The 18,897-nt window shown below is 43.0% G+C and overlaps 2 protein-coding genes and 1 long non-coding RNA gene across 9 annotated transcripts; 1 reads left to right on the forward strand and 2 right to left on the reverse strand.

Moving 5' to 3' along the window:
* Positions 1-2,983: 2,983 nt before the first annotated feature.
* Positions 2,984-3,780, reverse strand: LOC120646397. The gene is made up of 4 exons (XR_005664415.1): positions 3,676-3,780; positions 3,505-3,612; positions 3,320-3,430; positions 2,984-3,248 (listed from the first exon to the last, which is right to left on the reverse strand). It is a non-coding gene; the product is annotated as an uncharacterized LOC120646397 (long non-coding RNA).
* Positions 3,781-4,982: 1,202 nt separating this feature from the next.
* LOC120645946 lies at positions 4,983-5,497 on the reverse strand. The gene is made up of 2 exons (XM_039922645.1): positions 5,217-5,497; positions 4,983-5,123 (listed from the first exon to the last, which is right to left on the reverse strand). Exons 1-2 carry the CDS (start codon positions 5,418-5,420, stop codon positions 4,983-4,985), a joined length of 345 nt encoding a protein of 114 aa, XP_039778579.1. The 5' UTR covers positions 5,421-5,497.
* Positions 5,498-10,330: 4,833 nt separating this feature from the next.
* Positions 10,331-17,778, forward strand: LOC120645146. Of its 7 annotated transcripts, XM_039921911.1 has the most exons (12): positions 10,533-13,862; positions 13,942-14,029; positions 14,113-15,295; positions 15,417-15,572; positions 15,658-15,735; positions 15,958-16,032; positions 16,112-16,347; positions 16,435-16,659; positions 16,758-16,850; positions 16,933-17,031; positions 17,136-17,471; positions 17,557-17,778. In XM_039921911.1, the coding sequence occupies exons 4-12, from the start codon at positions 15,464-15,466 to the stop codon at positions 17,584-17,586; spliced, it is 1,281 nt and encodes a 426-aa protein (XP_039777845.1). In that variant the 5' UTR covers positions 10,533-13,862; positions 13,942-14,029; positions 14,113-15,295; positions 15,417-15,463; the 3' UTR covers positions 17,587-17,778. The 7 variants fall into 7 exon arrangements, 6 of the variants coding, with proteins under 6 accessions (XP_039777844.1, XP_039777843.1, XP_039777841.1 ...); XM_039921913.1 differs by lacking the exon at positions 13,942-14,029 and having other exon boundaries at positions 10,533-10,932; positions 15,070-15,295; XM_039921912.1 differs by lacking the exon at positions 10,533-13,862 and having other exon boundaries at positions 13,886-14,029; positions 15,070-15,295.
* Positions 17,779-18,897: the final 1,119 nt, after the last annotated feature.

Here is an 18,897-nt window from a genome sequence, read left to right on the forward strand (position 1 = left end):
ATGCGGAGCCCTGAGGGTGAGTGATCCTTCCGCAGTAGGAGCTGGGAGGTGATGAGTGTGCCCTAGCACTGCACAACATCTTTGAGTAGGCCTTTGTGCGTCTTCAAGAGGTAGTTGACTGAGTTTACTACATTAGATATGGCATTGGGAACGATGGTGCTCAACATCCCAGGGGTAAAGCCCTTCGCCCCTATAAGCCAAACGATCAGTATGGGGAAGGAACAATCATCAACAAAGTGATGGCCTAAATTATGACACTATACTATTCTTGAATGCTTACTCAATACTCAGATGCCACTTTCAATTCTCGTAGTTTGTTCATCTCCAATACCTCATGAAACTTTTAGGATCTGACTCTGACTATATCGTCCATTGCACCTAAAGTAGCACAGCCTAGAGGGTATTTAAGCGCTCTTATGGTTGAAGCACATACACTTTGTTTCCTTCACCTCACAAGAGTGGTATGCATGGTTTGCCTACCTACCATTCGAAATGGCTGATCAATGATATCAACTCTTTGCACATCGCCTGTCACATTTAAGACATAGGCATCCATAAAACATGGTAACCTCATAAGATTGTATTGAGTGCTCTTGATTCAGTTGCATCATGAAAAACATCTGAACAAATTTTCTCTTTTTAAGGTCGGATATATAAGGATATACATGCGTGGAAAATTAAAAATTCCCACTGCTCGCCAATCATCCTATTGCGCCATTCTCACGGATCAAAATGTGAATGGATTGCAAGGTGCATCATGCATGGTGGCCCGGCCCAACCGTTGTTTTTTTTTTAGAGTAGCCCAACCGTTGTTGGAGGCACTGAATTTTCTCGTGTCAAAAATAGGTTTTTTTTATATTTTTTATTTCCGTTTTTTACAAAAATATATTTTCGATATGGAAATTTACAGAAATATACCCCGGCCGCCCCGCTGCCGGGCGGCCGGGACCTGGCCGCCCGGCTGCCGGGCGGCAGGGGCTTACCTGCAAAAAAAGACGAAAACAAATTGCAGACAGATCCTTGGTTACCGGCCGCTTTTTTAACTTTTTAGCGAAATAATATCACATATGTGCCCTTTTTGTAACTTTTTGCAGAAATAGACCCTGGGGGTGAGCGCTGTAATATGTGGCGCCGAGATAACACGTCTCGGCGCCACAGATCACGGCGCCGAGGTGCCACGCACGCACAAGCAATCTAGTGAATCTTCGAACTTGCCTTTAATATTTTCGGACATTTTCAGGAGACTAGAATACTGTGAACCACACATCAAATATAACGGTAAGAATTAAGAACTAAAAACTGCATTACACAATATAAATCATAGGAATTATATTATAATACAACGTTAATGAAACACACATCAGACATGCAGTGGCATGGCAGAACCCGTTGCAACTACGGTAAACAGATTCTGAACTAAACTAACATGCCTTAGGTAATTTAGAAAAACACAACAAACACAACGATACAGCATGTGACTAGCAATAGATAGTCCTAGTAGCCGTACCCCCACGTAGCAAACTGCGTTGAGCCTTCTCCGCAGTATCCACCCATTGCAGGTGGTGCAGGCGGTGGTGCCAGAGGGGCAGGGCCCTTCTTCTTGTGACAAGGGCAGTTGCAGTAAGGAATAGTGCATGGTTCATCCTGTGAAGCGGCAGCATTGCTGGTATCATCATCTTCGTCGTCTTTGTTACCCTCGCTCAATTCCTCGTAATGGTTTACCTTGCATTCCAGATAAAAGATCTTTATCTGGAGGTACTCGATGAACTCCTGAACTGAATCAATTGGTGCAGGATCGACCCATCTGGTAAAACCACAGTTTTCTAGAGCATCTGAAGACTGCAAAATAAATTTCATGTAAGGTATCTCAACGAAGATAAAGAAATAAAACAACCGAGTATTACCCATGCGTGTGGGCATTTGAAGAAACGCCGACCCACCATCCATCCCGTCGGTGCACATCTGCACTAAGCAGTCCTCACCATGTCTGCATTTTGGCCACGGTTCTCTACGGTTATCATATTGTCGTAGAGGAGTTTCATTGGTAAAAATCACTCTTGTGCTGTGGTGGAAACTCAAACACTGGTTCCAGAAAGAATCAGGTCCAAGAGGCCACTCCCATATTATGGGGTCTCCCTTTCTTCCCCCTTTTCTTTTCCCAAAACCGTAGTAATTCTTCCCGCTAGACCCACCTCCAGACATTGGGTATACAACGAGTTTTGTTGTTTGAGTGCTGATGGGAGTTCACAAACTTCGGAGTATTTATAGGCGCATAAAGGTCTGATACCCGGAGTGTGGAGTGTAAATGGACCTGAAAAGCCTACATGACAACACAGTGAAGAGGCTAGCTGGCCGAACACTGAAAAGGCTAGATGCAATTATCGAACTGACTACTCGATGCATCTCTGTACATGCAGAGCATCTAAGTGCATGCAGACTCACAGCACTGCATTGCTGCCGCTTGGTCGATCGTGCCTAGATGCCGCCTTCCCCACTACACGCTACAGACCTTCGCTATAGAATGACAGTTCCGTCGTCCTCGCCCGAGAGACTGCTTTGAATGTGAGCTGGTTGTGGTTGCCGTGTTGTCACATCTTTTTGAAATGGTGAAAGGGCACTACTATTGGGCTGTCGTCTTTTGTCACGTTTGTCTGGGCAAACAATGCGGTTTTTTGAAATCGTCGTGCTGAGCAGTGGCAACCTGTGATCTCGTACTCGCAGATAGATACACTATGGTCCCTATTTTGAGCTATATGAGCGTGTCACGAAGTTTACTCTGTATGCGGTAGTCGTCATCATCGTCGGTGGGATTTCGGCCGCTAACTCCTCCCGCAACTAACTTGTCCTTCATTAAATCACGGAAAAAATTCGCAAGAGATTCCCTTATTTCACGAGCATTATGGAACCCACAAACATAACAAGTTCACATCAATAATATCTATAGAAATAAATGACAAGTAAACTACCACAATCATAAATAATCATAATCCGAACAATCGAAACAGTCCATAATGCCGCCGGAGAAACAAGTGCAAACAACTAACGACCCCTACCATTCCGACCTCTCTTACGTTGTGCGTGTACGTGATCTGTAGGGTAGCTATGATGTTCCGGTGGCCCCACGTTTCTGGCAGGACGGCGTAACTGAGTCAGAGGTGTATGCAAGTTGGGATCATCGTCCTGGGCAGGCGTAGCAAACAACCGTGTAAACTCGTCCAAGGAGGCCGCGGCGTTGTCTTCAGACCACCCTACAGATCACAATTTTTTTTAAGTAACATTCAAAAGGTGAATGCAATTCCGTACAAATTATTGTACATACCCTGTGTTGGAGGAGGTGGTGGTGGTGGATAGGAAGAAGCTCCTTCATATCCAGATGGTGACGGCATAGGGTGATACGAAGACGGCCCCGCTCCGGTGAACTGTTGTGATCCTGAGTATAAATAATAACGTATGAGCCTTTGACCATAAAACATAAGCAAATAAAATTATACACCACATATTTACCTAAAGTCCCTCCAGCATGTGGCATAGAGGTAAACGGGGTTCCATGAAATGGAGCCCCTTGCGAGGCACCTGGCCCTCCATAGGGCTGAGAACCGGGGTACCCGTACCCTGTGTGGAGTCGTATTTAAATAATGCATATAAACATACGGATCGGTAAATATCACACCATACCTTCTGCCTGTCGGTGATATAAGGGAGGCTGCTGCCATGCGGGACCACAAGGAACCGACGTCGACGCTTGCGACGATCCGTAGGAATCCTTGTACTCCGTCCGCGTACCAAAGGCCTGAAGCATACATCGGGCTCTAACACGTTGAGTGGTCCAGGCCTTGAGTTGTGCCGGCACGCTCATCGTAGACCCGCCATGAATCCTCATTACATTCAGTGAGCAATCTAATTCAAGCAGCCTGCATGCCTCGAACTGCAACAAAAAAAACTTAGTATACAAATATTAAAAGATCGAAAATGCCGTCAACATTTACTCACCGCCCCAGCTAATGCCTCATCCCTGTGTCGTGCATAGCGATCCTGCGAAGTTACAACATGCGGCTATGGATGCATGTCAACATACGTCAAACGGCAACGAGTCTTCGGTTCGTACCAGGTCAGGTACGCCCGAAACAAAGGCTCAGTGTGTGGACCGGTATCCTCAGTCAACTGCTCGTCTGCATCATCACACGCAGCCACCCATGGTTGTAATCGAGTGACCCACATTGTCGAGAAAGGATGCCCAGCCCTTGATAAACTGCACGTTAAATAGAAATTAGTTTCACGTTATTAGTACATGGGTGCTCATACATTTTTGTTGCCTATGATCGTGGCGCTGAACACGATCCAACGCTAAAGACACAGGGAAAGACTGGCATCGACCGAACTGCCTCATGACTCTATCCGGGCAGTAGGCCTCAACTGCAACGTCGTACACCAATGCTGCAGTAGTCATCCATAGGACCTGGTCCTGTGTGCACACCGAAGATATCCCAAGCGGTGCACGTGCGGCTATAGCCAAAGGACTGTATGGCTCCCACACAATGTCTTCTGCGGTCAATCGATCAAATTCGGCAACAAACTCAGGATAAGACCGCCGGGTCTGTACATGTGCCCATGTTTTCTGCAAAAATAAAAATTATGTGTCCATAAGAAAGGTATTGAGGGAACAATGTACGACCATAGTACGCATAGAATATAAATTTTTATCGGGTCCATACCTGTCGAGAGTACCAGAGAGTCCCCATGGTGGGTCTATCGTCCTCCATGTCACCATACATATCCGGCGTGTACGGTGACTGGTCAAACATGGGACGACCGATCGCAATCCTCTCGTAAGACCAAAGCTGTAGCAGAATTGGGCACCCCGTTAGGACAACATTCCTATCATTCTGCCGTGATGCCTTACAGAGTCCACGATATGTGCATGCAAGAGCCGTTGAACCCCAACTATATAAGGGTATGGCATCCTCATCTGCATCGGCGATCTCCTATGCGTATGGCAGAAGCACCCTATCCACACAGTGCCCGTGTGAGTTGTTGAACATGATGTACCCAAATAACCACAGCAGGTATGCCTCGAGTGATCTAGTCACGCTGTAGTCATCAGCATGGGCTGCCAACAGATCCGGCTGCAATGAAGTACGAACATTGAGAATAAGAAACACATGAGTTATTTCAAAGCCATAAAATACATCAACATATCGTTTTGTACGAAATTGTACCTGAAACTGTAGGAGCCATGACTTGGAAGGGCCTTTCGACTGTGGGTGCTCATTGAAATCTTCAGGATCAATCGTGGTGGCAACACCTGCAAAACATTCCTCAAGATCCTCCAGCCACGTAGAAGGTACCACGCGGGGCCCGACAGCATCTCCGGTGATAGGAAGACCAAGCAGCATCGCAACGTCCTGCAGGGTCGGTGCCATCTCCCCACAAGGGAGGTGGAACGTGTGTGTCTCAGGTCTCCATCTGTCAACGAGAGCTGAAACTAGAGACCAGTCTAGCTTCACCAAAGCACTCTCAGCAAGACGAGCCACTGTGAGAAGACCTGCTTCGCTCAGCCTGCATCATATAGTGCTCAAATGTTAATACATTATATAACGAAATGTATAACGGATAAAAACAAAAAATATACGACATATCACCTGGGCACCCATCGTGGGTCTACAGCAACCAACTCTGCAGGTGGACGTGGACGCAGCACGTTTAGTTCTTGGTGCTGAACCTTCGCAAGGAATGACCGGTGACCCGAGTCTATTGTTGGGTTCAGCAACGCAGGAGTAACCCCGGCCATACCTACCACGTAAGATCAAAACAATACAATATAATTACACACATCTAAATATTTCTAATATTTCCTAAATAATTTATAAGATTTTCTAACCATTAATAATAATTTCTAATATTTTGTAACATTTTAGAAATTTTCTAATATTATCTTGCAATTTTTAAGATTAATTAATTAGATTGCTAATGTACTATATTAACGCTAATCACTATAATTAACTACACCTAAATGTACCACTAATCAGTCCTAATAATAATTAAAATGATTGCTAATCTACTGTTTAAACAAAATAGTTTCTATAATTTTTTATAATTTTCTAACATTCTCTACAATTTTCTAACATTCTCTACAATTTTCTAACATTCTCTACAATTTTCTAACATTTTCTACAATTTTCTAATATTATCTTGCATTTTCTAATACTTCTCTAACAATTTTCTAGTATTTTCTAATACTAAATCTAACACTTAATGTACTATATCAATGCTAATCACTATAAGTAAATACACCTAAATGTACCACTAATCACTCCTAACAATAATTGAACTGATTGGTAATCTACTATATCAAAATAATAATAATTACAACATAATCTATTTATAAAATGTGGAAAATTTTAGTTACCTAAAGTCGCCGCCTTGAAAATCCGACAGGATTTCGCCGCTTTGCCTCTCCCTCACCCCTCCTCTCCCTCCCTCCCTCCCTCTCTTTTCTTTTTTCTGGATTTTTAGCAAGCCAAATGAGTGGGAGGGGCAGGAAACACCCTTATATAGAGGTGGGGGGCTGGCCGGTTTCCAAGGACCTGTTCGCAATTTTTTCATCTTTTTTTGCAGATAAGCCCCTGCCGCCCGGCAGCCGGTCGGCCGGGGTATATTTCTGTAAATTAACAAATCGAAAATATATTTTTATAAAAAACGGAAATAAAAAAATATAAAAATAAAAAACCGCGTCAAAAATATGTTGTAGAAAGATGTCACCTTGGTTTTAACTAGCCCTCTGTAATCTTTATAATCATTGTAAATTGTTATTTTCACAATGAAATAAAGGTTCAGGGCACCCTTGCCCTAAAAAAGATGTCAGCTTGGCCACTGCATGCGTACTACTAGTTGCGTCGTGTCACATCACTGACATGCGGTCTCCATGCCTCTATGCTACTGTGAAGAAGTTAGCTTGTGACACCTAAGCCCAGTTTGGGAGGACTTCTGGAGCGGTTTCACGAGCGGCTCCAGACGAAGCCCTCCCAAACGGTAGGTTTGTAACCGACTTCACGTGTGAAGTCGGTCCTAAAGCCATCGATGGCTTATACAAGCAAGATGAAGCTATGAAATCGTGGCTTCACGTGGCTTACACATTAATCTAACAAGTGAAGCTATTTTGCCAAATATTTTCTAAAACGGCTCCAGCTCCACCAGAGAGGCCGCTCCATTTGAGGAGCCAGAGCCGGAGCTGTTTTTGGAGGAGCCGGAGCCTTGCCAAACAGACCCCTAGTCGATAGTCGATGACAGGTGGGCCAAGCGTTTGATCGCCCGGTTCAGTAACCGAGTGAAAAAGAGCATCTGTCCCAGCCAGTCGCCTCCTAGAGTCCGTGTCCACATTTCTCCTCCACCGTGCTCTTGCAGTTGCTTCTCTCGAGTAGTAGTAGTCCAGCTTGCTAGCTCCATGGACACCATCATCGCGATCCTACTCTTCCTCATCGGGCTCGTCGTCGTCAGCTGCGGGATCATTGCCTCCGTCTGGTGGGTGAAGAGGAGGCGCGCCTTGGCGGCGGCGGCGGGGCAGGCGCAGGTCCCGGCCGGAGCCGCCGCGCCACCGCAGGGGCAGGCGCCGCTCCCCAATGGAGCCGCCACCGCCGCCGCGCAGGGGCAGGTGCATGCCTACACCATATAGATGAATTTTGACTTCAAAGACGGAAGATCAATGGAGGGGGCAAGGGGCTAGTATCAGATCACTTACGATTTCACACTTCACTTCAGGCTCTGGCGTAGTCCTAGCCGGCCGGCCGCCGGCCCGGCCGTGCATGTCGGCAATGCAAATAGATGAATCGAGTTCGTCGGCAAACGGCAGTTAGCGTCGGAGGCGATTGTTATGTTTGAGCAACAAAAAATTCCAAAAAAAAAAGTTTGTTCTAGCAACGAAGCATTGAGGGCCTGGTTTATTAGGCCGATTTAGGTTCAAAACATGAAATCCTGGAGAGGTTGTGGTGTGTGATAGGTCCACTCGATATCACACACGTGACCGAGTAGCACCCATGTAAAAGGAAGTGACAAGTGATACGCCTACAACAATTTATCTTTTAGGAGCAATTTTGGTCATATTTTGCCACAAATTGGATCAACAATCAACTAAATTAAAATTTTTACATGACTATATCTAATGTATATCTAATATTTTGAGGCTCTTTAAATTTGGGGGCCCTGTGCGGTCGCACGGCCCGCACGTGTCTAGATACGGGCCTGATGTGAGATTGGAATCCGATCCGGACGAGTAGGTGAACAGCTAGGATTACGAGGAGTCGGCGAGTTGCGCGTGATGGAGCGGTGGTCGAAGGCGCGGTATGCGAATCATCAGTTGATCTGATTGATCGGCAGGAGATTAGCTTGCCGCTTCTGGCTTCTCGTTTTGGACCTGGCCCAATTGCAAATATACAAGTATACGTGTATACACATTTGGAGGCCCCTCCATTTTGGGGGCCCGGGGCGGTGGCACAGCTCCCCCCCCCCCCCCCCGGGCCGGGCCTGGGTCCGGGCCGGAGCCGCCCCGCCACCGCAGGGGCCGGCGCCGCGCCCCAATCGAGCCGCCGCCGCGCCGCAGGGGCAGGTGCCGCCCCCCGCCGGAGCTGCCGCCAACCGTGGCGCCCCACCGGCACCGTGATCGAGTTGTTGCAGTAGTGGCGTCATCAGATTGGACGCACGCAGCAAGCTAGGCTGCCGGCTCTTACTTCTCTCTAGTCTGCGTGCTCTTCACTGCGTGTGTCTGTCTGTAGGGTGTGTGCGATCGATTCGAGCATGCCAGGTGAGTTTGATCCAAGGGGTGGATGTACATGCAACATTCTGGCTAGTGTTCTTCCTTCTTTCTTCATGTCCTGTTGGTGATGATGATGGCTAGTGATGTGCAAAGAACAATCTGATTGTGTGTTTGTGCTTGTGATCATGTTTTTCATTTCGATGCCAATCGAGCGGCTTTGGTCACTGCTAGCTGACTACCTTGCATACGTTGCAATGCAAGCTGATCATCGATCATATCAACACCTTGCAGTTCGATAGCCTTCCAGCTTGTAGCAAACGCGAAAATGATATGGGCTGTGATGGCTACTGTAGTTGACGATCCACCAGCACGCCTGCCATTGCATCGTCCCATCAACGAGATGGCAAGAACGTAAAGCTCGTGGCAGGCAGCTGGTGGTGGCCCTGGTGTGTTTGCTCCCGTTTCTGGCAAACTAAACGCACTACTGGACTTGCACAGAAACGTCCAGGTTTCCATGCCATGGTGGTTGGTTCTGGCTCCAAGCCGGCCACAATGCATTCAAAGCCGGGCAGGACTTTGGGAGCTCCTGTTCGATCTCGCTGTAAACTTGGCAGCTTTCGAGCTGAACGAACCATGTGAGATCATGTGAGAGTGACCCAAACGACGAACGTTGCCATTTCTGGCGAGTGCAGTGAGCCCATGCTGATCAGGCCATTTGCACGGAAAAGCCCAGGTTTCTAATTCGGGACCAATTAGTGTTTGCGTCTGGTTGTCTTGGCTTCCTCGCCATCATTTCTCATCTGCAAGTCTGCAGTACAGAGCTGCCTTACGTGCCACTAGCTTTGCTCCTGGCCACCGGCACTTCAAAGTTAGTAGGTAAGCAACTCTTACTGATGATCATGGTAACAAGCAGTACGTGTTATCAGGAGCAACTCAGCCGCCTTACTCATGCCTATCCCATGTCTTTCAGTAAAAAGAGATTGAAAAACTCATACATGCATATGGAGTGAGGACTCTACACTACTGAACATATATACACACACAGAGCAGTCAGGCAGTCTGCAGGTCCCTGCTAATAAAAGCTGCTTGTTGGTTAGCTACGTGCATATAGGTATAGTGATATATGAAGCTCCTACAGTTTCTATTTTCTACCATCAAACGAGACTATAAGCACTACATGAATCGGGAGCCGGTGAGGTGTTGGAGAAAAACAAAAAGAAGTACCATCTCCAGCCAGGGGCACGAGAGTGGAAATGTCAATAATATCAAGGCTCGATGTACTTCCCCATTCTCATTTTGTGGTGATCTTCGAGATAGTAGCAACAACGCGGATTCGGAAGGTTGACGCCACATGGTAGTCACTTCATGCCTACTGAAAACTATATTACCTACTACGCCATTAGTACATTCTTGTTCCACGTCATGCATTGGAATAATGGTTTTGAATTCTGGCATCATGCATGAATGATGCACTAGCCCAAAGCCCCGGCCCGGTAGACATCAGAGGTATTGTTGATGTGAATCACCATAAGTCATTGCGACAATTACAATCACTACAAGAGAAACCACCTACAACGACCAGAAATTAGCGACCACGCATAATATGTGGTCGTCGTGTGGTATTCCACATCAGGCCAAGGCTTATACAGTGAACAAGATGACGAAATTAAATCCTGTCGTTGTCCAGCTGCTTGTGTGGTCGTTAACTGGGCTGCTGTACCTTGGATCGTGGGGGAAAAAAAGCGGGATGCCAAAATTTCCTGCTCTGATTTGGCCGTCTCCAAAAAAATACTCTGTTTTGACTCAATGAAACAGCTCTATTTTTGGCGCAAATATTTCTGATCTAATAGAATCAGTTATTGACTCCGTAGTTATCTATTCGCCGGGTCATCATAGGCCATAGGGATCCCAAGCGACCGTGTGGTTACTGCTCCCTTTCTTGCATCTCCATCGCCATCGACCTCCAGCAGGCGCCACTGCTGTCCCCGCCGTCGCCGGGACCTCCGGCCAGCGCCCCCGCCGTCCGCGCTACCCGTCGCCGGGACCTCCGGCCAGCGCCCCTCCCGTTCCTGCTACCCGTCGCCAGGACCTCCGTCCAGCGCCCCTGCCGTCCCCGCCGTCCATTGCCGGCACCTCTGACCAATGTCATCAGTTTCTCCAACTAGGACTATCAATCCGTCCTGCAGGTCCGTTAGTTTTGATTGCCATCTCCCTAGTCAATTTTTATGGGCTCCTACTTCAGAAAATTAAAGGGGGGAAGTGCATTGTTTGATCTGACAATTATTCACGCTCCGTTTGGCTCTCATGCCCAGTTGCTTGTCTATCAATAACAATTAGGTGTACTGATACATTTGGTCTTGTTCATTTAAATAAGATTTTCGTAATTAAAATCTTACTGGTAAATGATAGATATCTCTGTTTTGACTCCATATATATTGGTACAGGTAGTTAGGTAGTCAGATATAAAACACTAGATGGCACCAAGTAAGGCATGGATGGATTTAGTTGATGAACGTATCAGTGAGGAATGTTTAGATGGGAACATCTCCAAAAAAGATATTTATTTGGCTGGTGTAAAAAAGTTTCTGGACTATGCCTTTAATAGGACAGGTAGCTCTGATGAAATTAAATGTCCATGCATCAGATGCTGCAATACATACTCCAAATCTCGTGGGGAAGTGTATTCCCATCTTAAAATCTTTGGGATCATAGGAAACTATAGATTTTGGTATCATCATGGAGAAGTTTTGGGTGAGCCTGAGACAGATTCAGAAATTGAAGAGGATGGTGGCTCTTATGAAATAACTGAAGAAGAAGGTTATAATGGAATGGAAGAGTTGATGATGGATTTATTTCCCCAAGAAACTAACCCAATCAGCAACACTATGACGGCACCAACTCCCAATGAAGAATATGAACAGGAACCAAATGTTGAAGCTGCAAAATTCTACAGATTGCTTGAAGACTTGAGCCAACCTCTTTATGAAGGATCTAGTATATCCAAATTAGCTGCTACTGTTAAGTTGCTTAATACAAAGAATTTGGGGAAGTGGAGTCACAAGTCCTTTTCTATGTTAGTGGAGTTACTCCGCAAGGACTTTCTACCAGATAATTCCACTTTGCCAAACTCTTATTATGAAGCCAAAAAGATTATGAAGGAACTGGGACTAAGCTACATAAAAATCGATGCTTGCCATAATGATTGCATGCTATACTGGAAAAATGATATAGATGCACAATTCTGCAAGGTATGTAACAGATCGAGATGGAAGAAAGATAAGCATTCAGGTGAAGAAATAGTGTCAGCCAAAGGGAAGAAGATCCCAGAGAAGACTATGCGATATTTTCCAATCAAGCCAAGACTTCAGCGACTGTACATGTGTAGGAAAATTGCTAGTTTCTGTACATGGCATAATGAGGGCAGGGTAGATGATGGCGTGATGAGGCACCCTGCTGATTCTAAAGCATGGAAACATTTTAATGATACCCATCCCTCTTTTGCTTCTGAGCCTCGCAATGTACGGTTGTGCCTTGCTGGTGATGGTTTCCAACCATTTACTAACATGAAAACCTCATACAGCATTTGGCCTATATTCCTTGTTCCTCTCAATTTGCCACCTTGGTTGTGCACAAAGCAGCAAAATATAATGCTTTCCATGCTGATTTCTGGACCAGAAGGTCCTGGGGATGCAATTGATATTTACCTGCAACCATTAATTGAAGAGCTGATTGATCTCTGGGATAATGGCGTTGACACCTACGACGCATCAACCAGGAAAAATTTCACACTCCGAGCAGCTCTTCTTTGGATTGTTCATGACTTCCCAGCATATGGGAATCTATCAGGACATAGCACCAAGGGACGGCTGGCTTGTCCCGTTTGCCACAAAGAAACATGGTCATTATGGTTATCAAAGGGTAAAAAGTTTTGCTACATGGGCCATCGGCGATTCCTTCCAAATGATCATAAATGGAGAAAGAATAAAACTTCTTTTGATGGTACCAGGGAACATCGTGGCCCACCAAAGCCACTAACAGGAGATGAGGTGCTACAACAGGTAAATGATCTAGAGGAGGTAGTCTTGTCTAAGGATCCGAGTAAGAAGACCAAGATATCACACAGTGAAAGAGGAGATAACTGGTTAAAGAAAAGCATATTTTTTCGATTACCTTATTTCAGCACACTTTTGCTGCGTCACAATCTGGATGTGATGCATATAGAAAAGAATATATGTGAGTGTATTATTGGAACAATTCTAAATATAATAGGAAAGACAAAGGATAATATTAATAGTCGCCTTGATTTGCAAGAAATGAACCTAAAGCCGCATCTGCATCCTATTGAAGATAATGGCAAGACAGATTATCCACGAGCACCTTACGATCTCACTACTGAACAAAAGAATAAACTATTACAATTCTTCAGAGATTTGAAAGTTCCAGATAGTTTTTCTTCTAATATCAGCCGTTGTGTTAATTTGAAGGAGCGAAAGCTTTCTGGACTGAAAAGTCATGATTGCCATGTCATCTTGAATCATATACTTCCTTTTGCATTAAGAGGACTTGTACCAACAAACATTTATGCACCTCTGGTAGAGCTGTCCCAATTTTTTTGCACATTGAACTCCAAAGCATTATCAACTCAGCAACTGGAGCAACTTGAGAGTACAATACCAAGCACATTATGTAAACTTGAAATGGAATTCCCACCCTCTTTTTTTGATCCCATGATGCATTTACCTGTACACTTGGCTAGCGAGGCCCTGATTGGTGGACCCACAATATATCGTTGGATGTATCAATTTGAGAGGCAAATAAAATTTCTAAAGTCCCTAGTTCGTAACATGGCTCACCCAGAGGCTTCCATAGCAGAGGGCTATCTTGCATATGAGTTTATAACATTGTGCTCGAGGTACTTGGATGATATGGAGACAATGCACAATCGACCTGGAAGAATCAATGATACATCAGACCATGAAAAATTCTATTTACCAGAATTCTCCTCTTCTGGACGGCCACTTGGTGCTGGCAAAACTAGAGACCTTGATATGGTTGAGTTACAACAAGGCCATATTTATGTTCTCCGAAATTGTGATGAGGTCCAACCATTTATAAGGTATTTGTTGCTCAGGCCATACTATTCGTACATATTATTTTCTTTTCACAAGATGATTTAAGTTTTTTTGGTACTGTAGTGAGTACACCAGCAGTCCTGAGGGCTCCCAATTACAACAGTTTACACCCCTTTGGAACCAAAATTTTATTGTTTGGTTCAAAGAGAAGGTATAACACAATATTAGTTTTGTACACATACATGTTTAATAGGTATGTTTCTGGAGTTTGCATGATATGTTTTAAATCTGCAGGTTCATCATTTACATGAAAATGATAAAAGTGAACGAATGGAAGACCTTTTGTCATTGTCACGAGGCCCTCTAAAAAACACAACATGTTTTTCAGGCTATGATACACATGGTTTTAGGTTTCGCATCGAAAGTCGTGATAGGAACCGGTGTACACAGAATAGTGGGGTGGCTGTTATTTCCGAAGGAAGCATGGATGAGGACCATGTAGAATATTATGGTGTTTTGACAGAGATACTTGAGCTCCAATTTTTAGGTGGAAGGCGAGTGCCATTATTTCGTTGCAAGTGGGTTGACATCTTTAATAACTCTCGAGGGATAAAGACAGATGTTTATGGACTTGTTAGCATAAACTTCAAGTGTTTACTTAAGACAGATGAGCCATTTGTCTTAGCTAGACAAGCCTCTCAAGTATTTTTTGTTAAGGACAATCTAATCAAAGGATGGCACTTGGTCGTCAAAATGCAACCACGTGACACTTATGATGTACCCCCTGGAGATTCAGATGATGAAGCAATTGAACCTGATGATGATGGTTATGAAGACGAGCACATTGAGGACCCTTCAAACATATCATCATGTGGAAAGAGGAAACCATGATGGTGCTATTTTTTCATGAGTTGGCTAGCTGTTAGTGTAAGCCTTAGTACAGTATGGCCTAGAGTTCAATTAGAGTCAAGGTTAGCTAGAGCATGCAGCAGGTTTAATTCTTTGTTTCTTTTCCCTAATCTCTTCTCATGTACTGCACACCACTCTTAAGAAATATTGCTATATTTTCATTACCAGGTAAGAATATTGCTATATTTTCATTACCAAGTTCAGTGTTTATCATAATAATTTTCCCTTCATACACCACTTTTAAGTAATTGATATGGCTGCTTACTAGGTTCAGTGCTTATCATAATAATTTTCCCTTCATACACCACTTTTAAGTAATTGATATGGCTGCTATTTGTTCAGGTTCTCACTATGCAAAGAGGCAGGTATGGAAATCTCACGGCTGCAGCATTGGCTAAGTGACAATACATAAGTCCTGGACTGCTTCGTCAGCAACATGCGAAGCGAACCTATCCAAATATCAGTAGCGGTGCACCAATCCACAACAGTAGTAATGTAGGCACCAATGGTGCTCATACTTCAATCAAGAAAGCTACTAGTTTCAAGAACCATTTCCAAGTACCTGAGGGTAAATAATGTTACAGCTATGTTATCCTTATGTATTAGTTCTATCAAGAGAACGGATGCACTAAGGGTGTTGATATAATATCTAATTTTTAGTTATTTGACTCATATCTATCCTCCTACAGATAATCCAGAACATGGAGATGAATTAGATGATCTGTGTGATAGGACAATGAATACACCGAAGTCCAAAGGTGCATATTTTGCATATGCTAGCTCTGAACCAGAAGATGAAGACACAGATTGGTCAGAATGGAACAAGAAAGCAAAGAAGTTCTTATGTGCGACTCCGACCCTGAAAACATTAGAAAATCCATCTTGAATTAAAACTTTTTATTATTTGCAGTTAATGCTTCTGTCTTGCAGCCAAGAACAAAGATCTAGTTGATCAAGATAGGATGCATGCTGGATGGAGCAGAGATGATGGAAGGTCTGTCGATCAAGGTAGGAGACATGCTGCAATGACTTTGATTCCTTAGAGTACTACATATTCAATGCATGATGGTACTGAAAATTAAATGTCAACCACTCAGAGATGAGCACTGATTTTCTGTAACCTTCAACTTTGTGACAGTGTTAGCCAATCATAGATTAAAGTGTCATTAAATAGACATTAGGTGAAATTTTACAATATTCTCAAGCTTCCCCTATTTACATCATATGCAGACGGATTGTCTAATAATGATAACATGGAGACTGAAGAAGCACAAGAGGATCAGCATCTTGCAGATAGATTAAATCGTATGACCACTAACACAAGTGAAATAAAATCAGTCTCGACAGGATCAAAATTGTTCTGATATTTTCATTAATGTTTCAGGTGACAAAAAAGTTGAAAAGAAACAAGGTCGTGGAAAAAACAAATGTAAGAAGGTTGCTAAACTAAAGGCAGACGAGAAAATTAAAGTGAGGTTCTATAACAAGAGAGCTTTATCTAAAACATTCTCACGACAGTTGGGTAGAATTGTGCGTGATCTTAACATCACTCCAATAAGGGTCAAGAAATGGACAGATATAAGTCCAGTAGCTCAGAAGCACATTTTTTATGCAATTAAGGTAACTGCTCTCCTATGCAGCTGCCTATTCATTCTTTTTGTCCTCCAGCAAAGTCCAGATAACAATACTTGTTTCACACGCATGTAGGACAAGTTCGAAAATGCAGACCAAAATATTGAACTTGATGTCTACGAAAATGAGATCATGGAGCATGCTAGAGATCTATGGAACAATTGGCGTGGAGACTTAAATCGGCATTTTGTTAAGCCAGCAAGGAATATGCAACATGCTATTAAGAATTGTCCTCAAGAGATTCCAAAAGCAGATTGGGAGTGGCTTGTCAAAGAACATTTCTACAGCAAGGAGTTCACAGTAAGTGTTAATCTTGCATCTTATATAATAATAACTTGTGTGGTTTACATGTGACCCCTTGTGATTGCCCTTAGTAACATAATTTCTTCAAAATGTAGGAAAAAAGCAAGAGAAACTCCAAAAATAGATCTAGCTTAAAAATTCATCATCACAGTGGCAGCAAACCTTTCAGACAGATCATCTGGGACAATGTATGTATAGACTGTATAGATTTCATTGCTCAATTTTTTTACTTGTCAATTTATTACATGTTCCATTGTTCTATCACTATAGGGTGGCAACCAAAACAAGCCTCCAAGTTTGGACACATTATTTTCTATCACTCACACAAAGGGTGGAACTTTTGTGGATTCTGAAACCTCCAGCAAGCATGTAAGTTTATAATTCCACATGGACCTCTTTTTTTTCAGTGTTACCTCATAATAGTTACATATGTGTTGGTATAAGCCGATAATTCAGATTGTTTTGCTCTGCAGGCACAGATTCAGAAGGAAAGGTTGTTGAACCCTTCTCTTTCTAATGTAGAACTTGTGGACAAGTGCTTCCCATCCACAAGGCGTGACCATGTTGTTGGTTATGGTGGTGGAATAAAAGCAAGAGACTTGAGAAGTCCAGCTATTACCAAGGCTGAACTGGTAGAAAAAATAGCACAGTCTGAGCAAGAAAGACAAGCACTTCAGGATGATAATCAAGTCCTTCATGAAGAAAATCGAAAAGTTAACAATCGTATGAGCCGAATGGAAGAAGAATGGGCACAAATGAAGAAGTATATGAGTGCTAACTATAGCCAACCTGATTCACCGGGATCAGCTGTAAGCACATGGACACTCAAAAATATTGTTTATTCCTGATTTTCCCCCTATTTTTCAGTGCTGATATGAAACATTCATACTGTAGGGAACAAGATATCCGGATGAAGATTATTAAAACAAGACAAGTGAATGGTTTATGAGCAGATCTACGTTGCATGCATATGCCAATTTTTACAGCTAGTTTGATCTTCTTTATAGGATTGGCCTTAGCCTTTGTTAGTTTCATGTCCTGGATATCTGTTGCAAAAAACATGAAGTACTATGATGTTGGATTATGTTTTTTGCAAATATATTTTTTTAACAAGCATGCATTCTTTTCCTGTTAAAAAATATATGGTTTCCCTACATGGTGCAAAGCGGTGGTTAACTCCCCAAAAGTAGCCGATCTGAAAATATTTGTTAATCTTTTTGACGTGGTTGTTAAAGCTATTTACCATAGTACAAAGTTGTTGCTGATAAAAAAAATTGTGGTCGTTAAAAAAGAAGGAAATGGTCGTTGAATACCTCATGCAACATGTCAAAATAGTATTAACGATCAAAATTGTGGTCGTTATCAATTAAAATGTGGTCGTTGATAGTAGAGTTTCAACAACCACATATTGTGTCGTCGTTGTAAAGTTAACGACCGGAAATTGTATGTGGTCGTTAATAGTATTAACGACGGAACTTTTAACGACCATGGACGACCACATTTTTGTGGTCGTTAATAACTTTTAATGACCACAACTGCACTTTTAACGACCACATATCCTGTCGTTAATAACCCTTCCTGTTGTAGTGAATTACAAGTTTTTCTGTTGGAGAGCTTGTTAGTCTACCACGTGTGTGGTGATAGAAAGTAAATTCATCTACTCAACTTAGTTTCTCAATACTATGTCACTTCAGATAAAGCAGCACAGTCTCTAATACAATACTTTGACTGTAAATTATTAGTGTTAAACACAATAAAAATATAGAAAACATTAACTTTTAGCTTTTCAAAATTAATGTTGAAGATGATCTGACTACATCATTTTCATAATTTCATTTGAAACAAAGAGATACTAACAATCGGTTTCAATTGTTCTACCAAACAGCCGTGGTGTTGAAACCTGCTAATAAGTAGAGAGAAACGTGCACATGGTGTGGACAGATTCGTTTTCTATGAGATTAGATGTGCACATGGTCATTTCAATTTCTAGTCATTTTTTTAATTTATTCCTGTTGCAACACATTTGTAAGTTCCATCCAACCCAACATATCTTTCCCATGAAACCTATGAAAAGCAACATTAATAACCCGTGTTGCCCCAGTCCATTGTCATGCATTTTAAAAAAAATTATCATTGTTTAAAGTTGGTAGTAGTTTGCAAATATTACAATAACATAACCATATTAAAGATTTTAATTTGTAAACAGATGTGTATATTTTCAATCATGTTCGTGAC

The sequence above is a fragment of the Panicum virgatum genome, chromosome 8K (genome assembly GCF_016808335.1).
Source record: "Panicum virgatum strain AP13 chromosome 8K, P.virgatum_v5, whole genome shotgun sequence".
NCBI classification, from domain to species: Eukaryota; Viridiplantae; Streptophyta; class Magnoliopsida; order Poales; family Poaceae; genus Panicum; species Panicum virgatum.

Bases quoted from the DNA above. Each gene is read 5' to 3' on its own strand.
- LOC120645146 (XM_039921907.1), top strand. From the start codon at position 11,221: ATGGCACCAAGTAAGGCATGGATGGATTTAGTTGATGAACGTATCAGT. The intron at 13,863-13,941 runs GTATTTGTTGCT...TTGGTACTGTAG, and splicing joins GAGGTCCAACCATTTATAAG to TGAGTACACCAGCAGTCCTG. The intron at 14,030-14,112 runs GTATAACACAAT...TTAAATCTGCAG, and splicing joins TTGTTTGGTTCAAAGAGAAG to GTTCATCATTTACATGAAAA.
- LOC120645946 (XM_039922645.1), bottom strand. From the start codon at position 5,420: ATGGCACCGACCCTGCAGGACGTTGCGATGCTGCTTGGTCTTCCTATC. The intron at 5,124-5,216 runs GTACAATTTCGT...ACTTCATTGCAG, and splicing joins CATGGCTCCTACAGTTTCAG to CCGGATCTGTTGGCAGCCCA.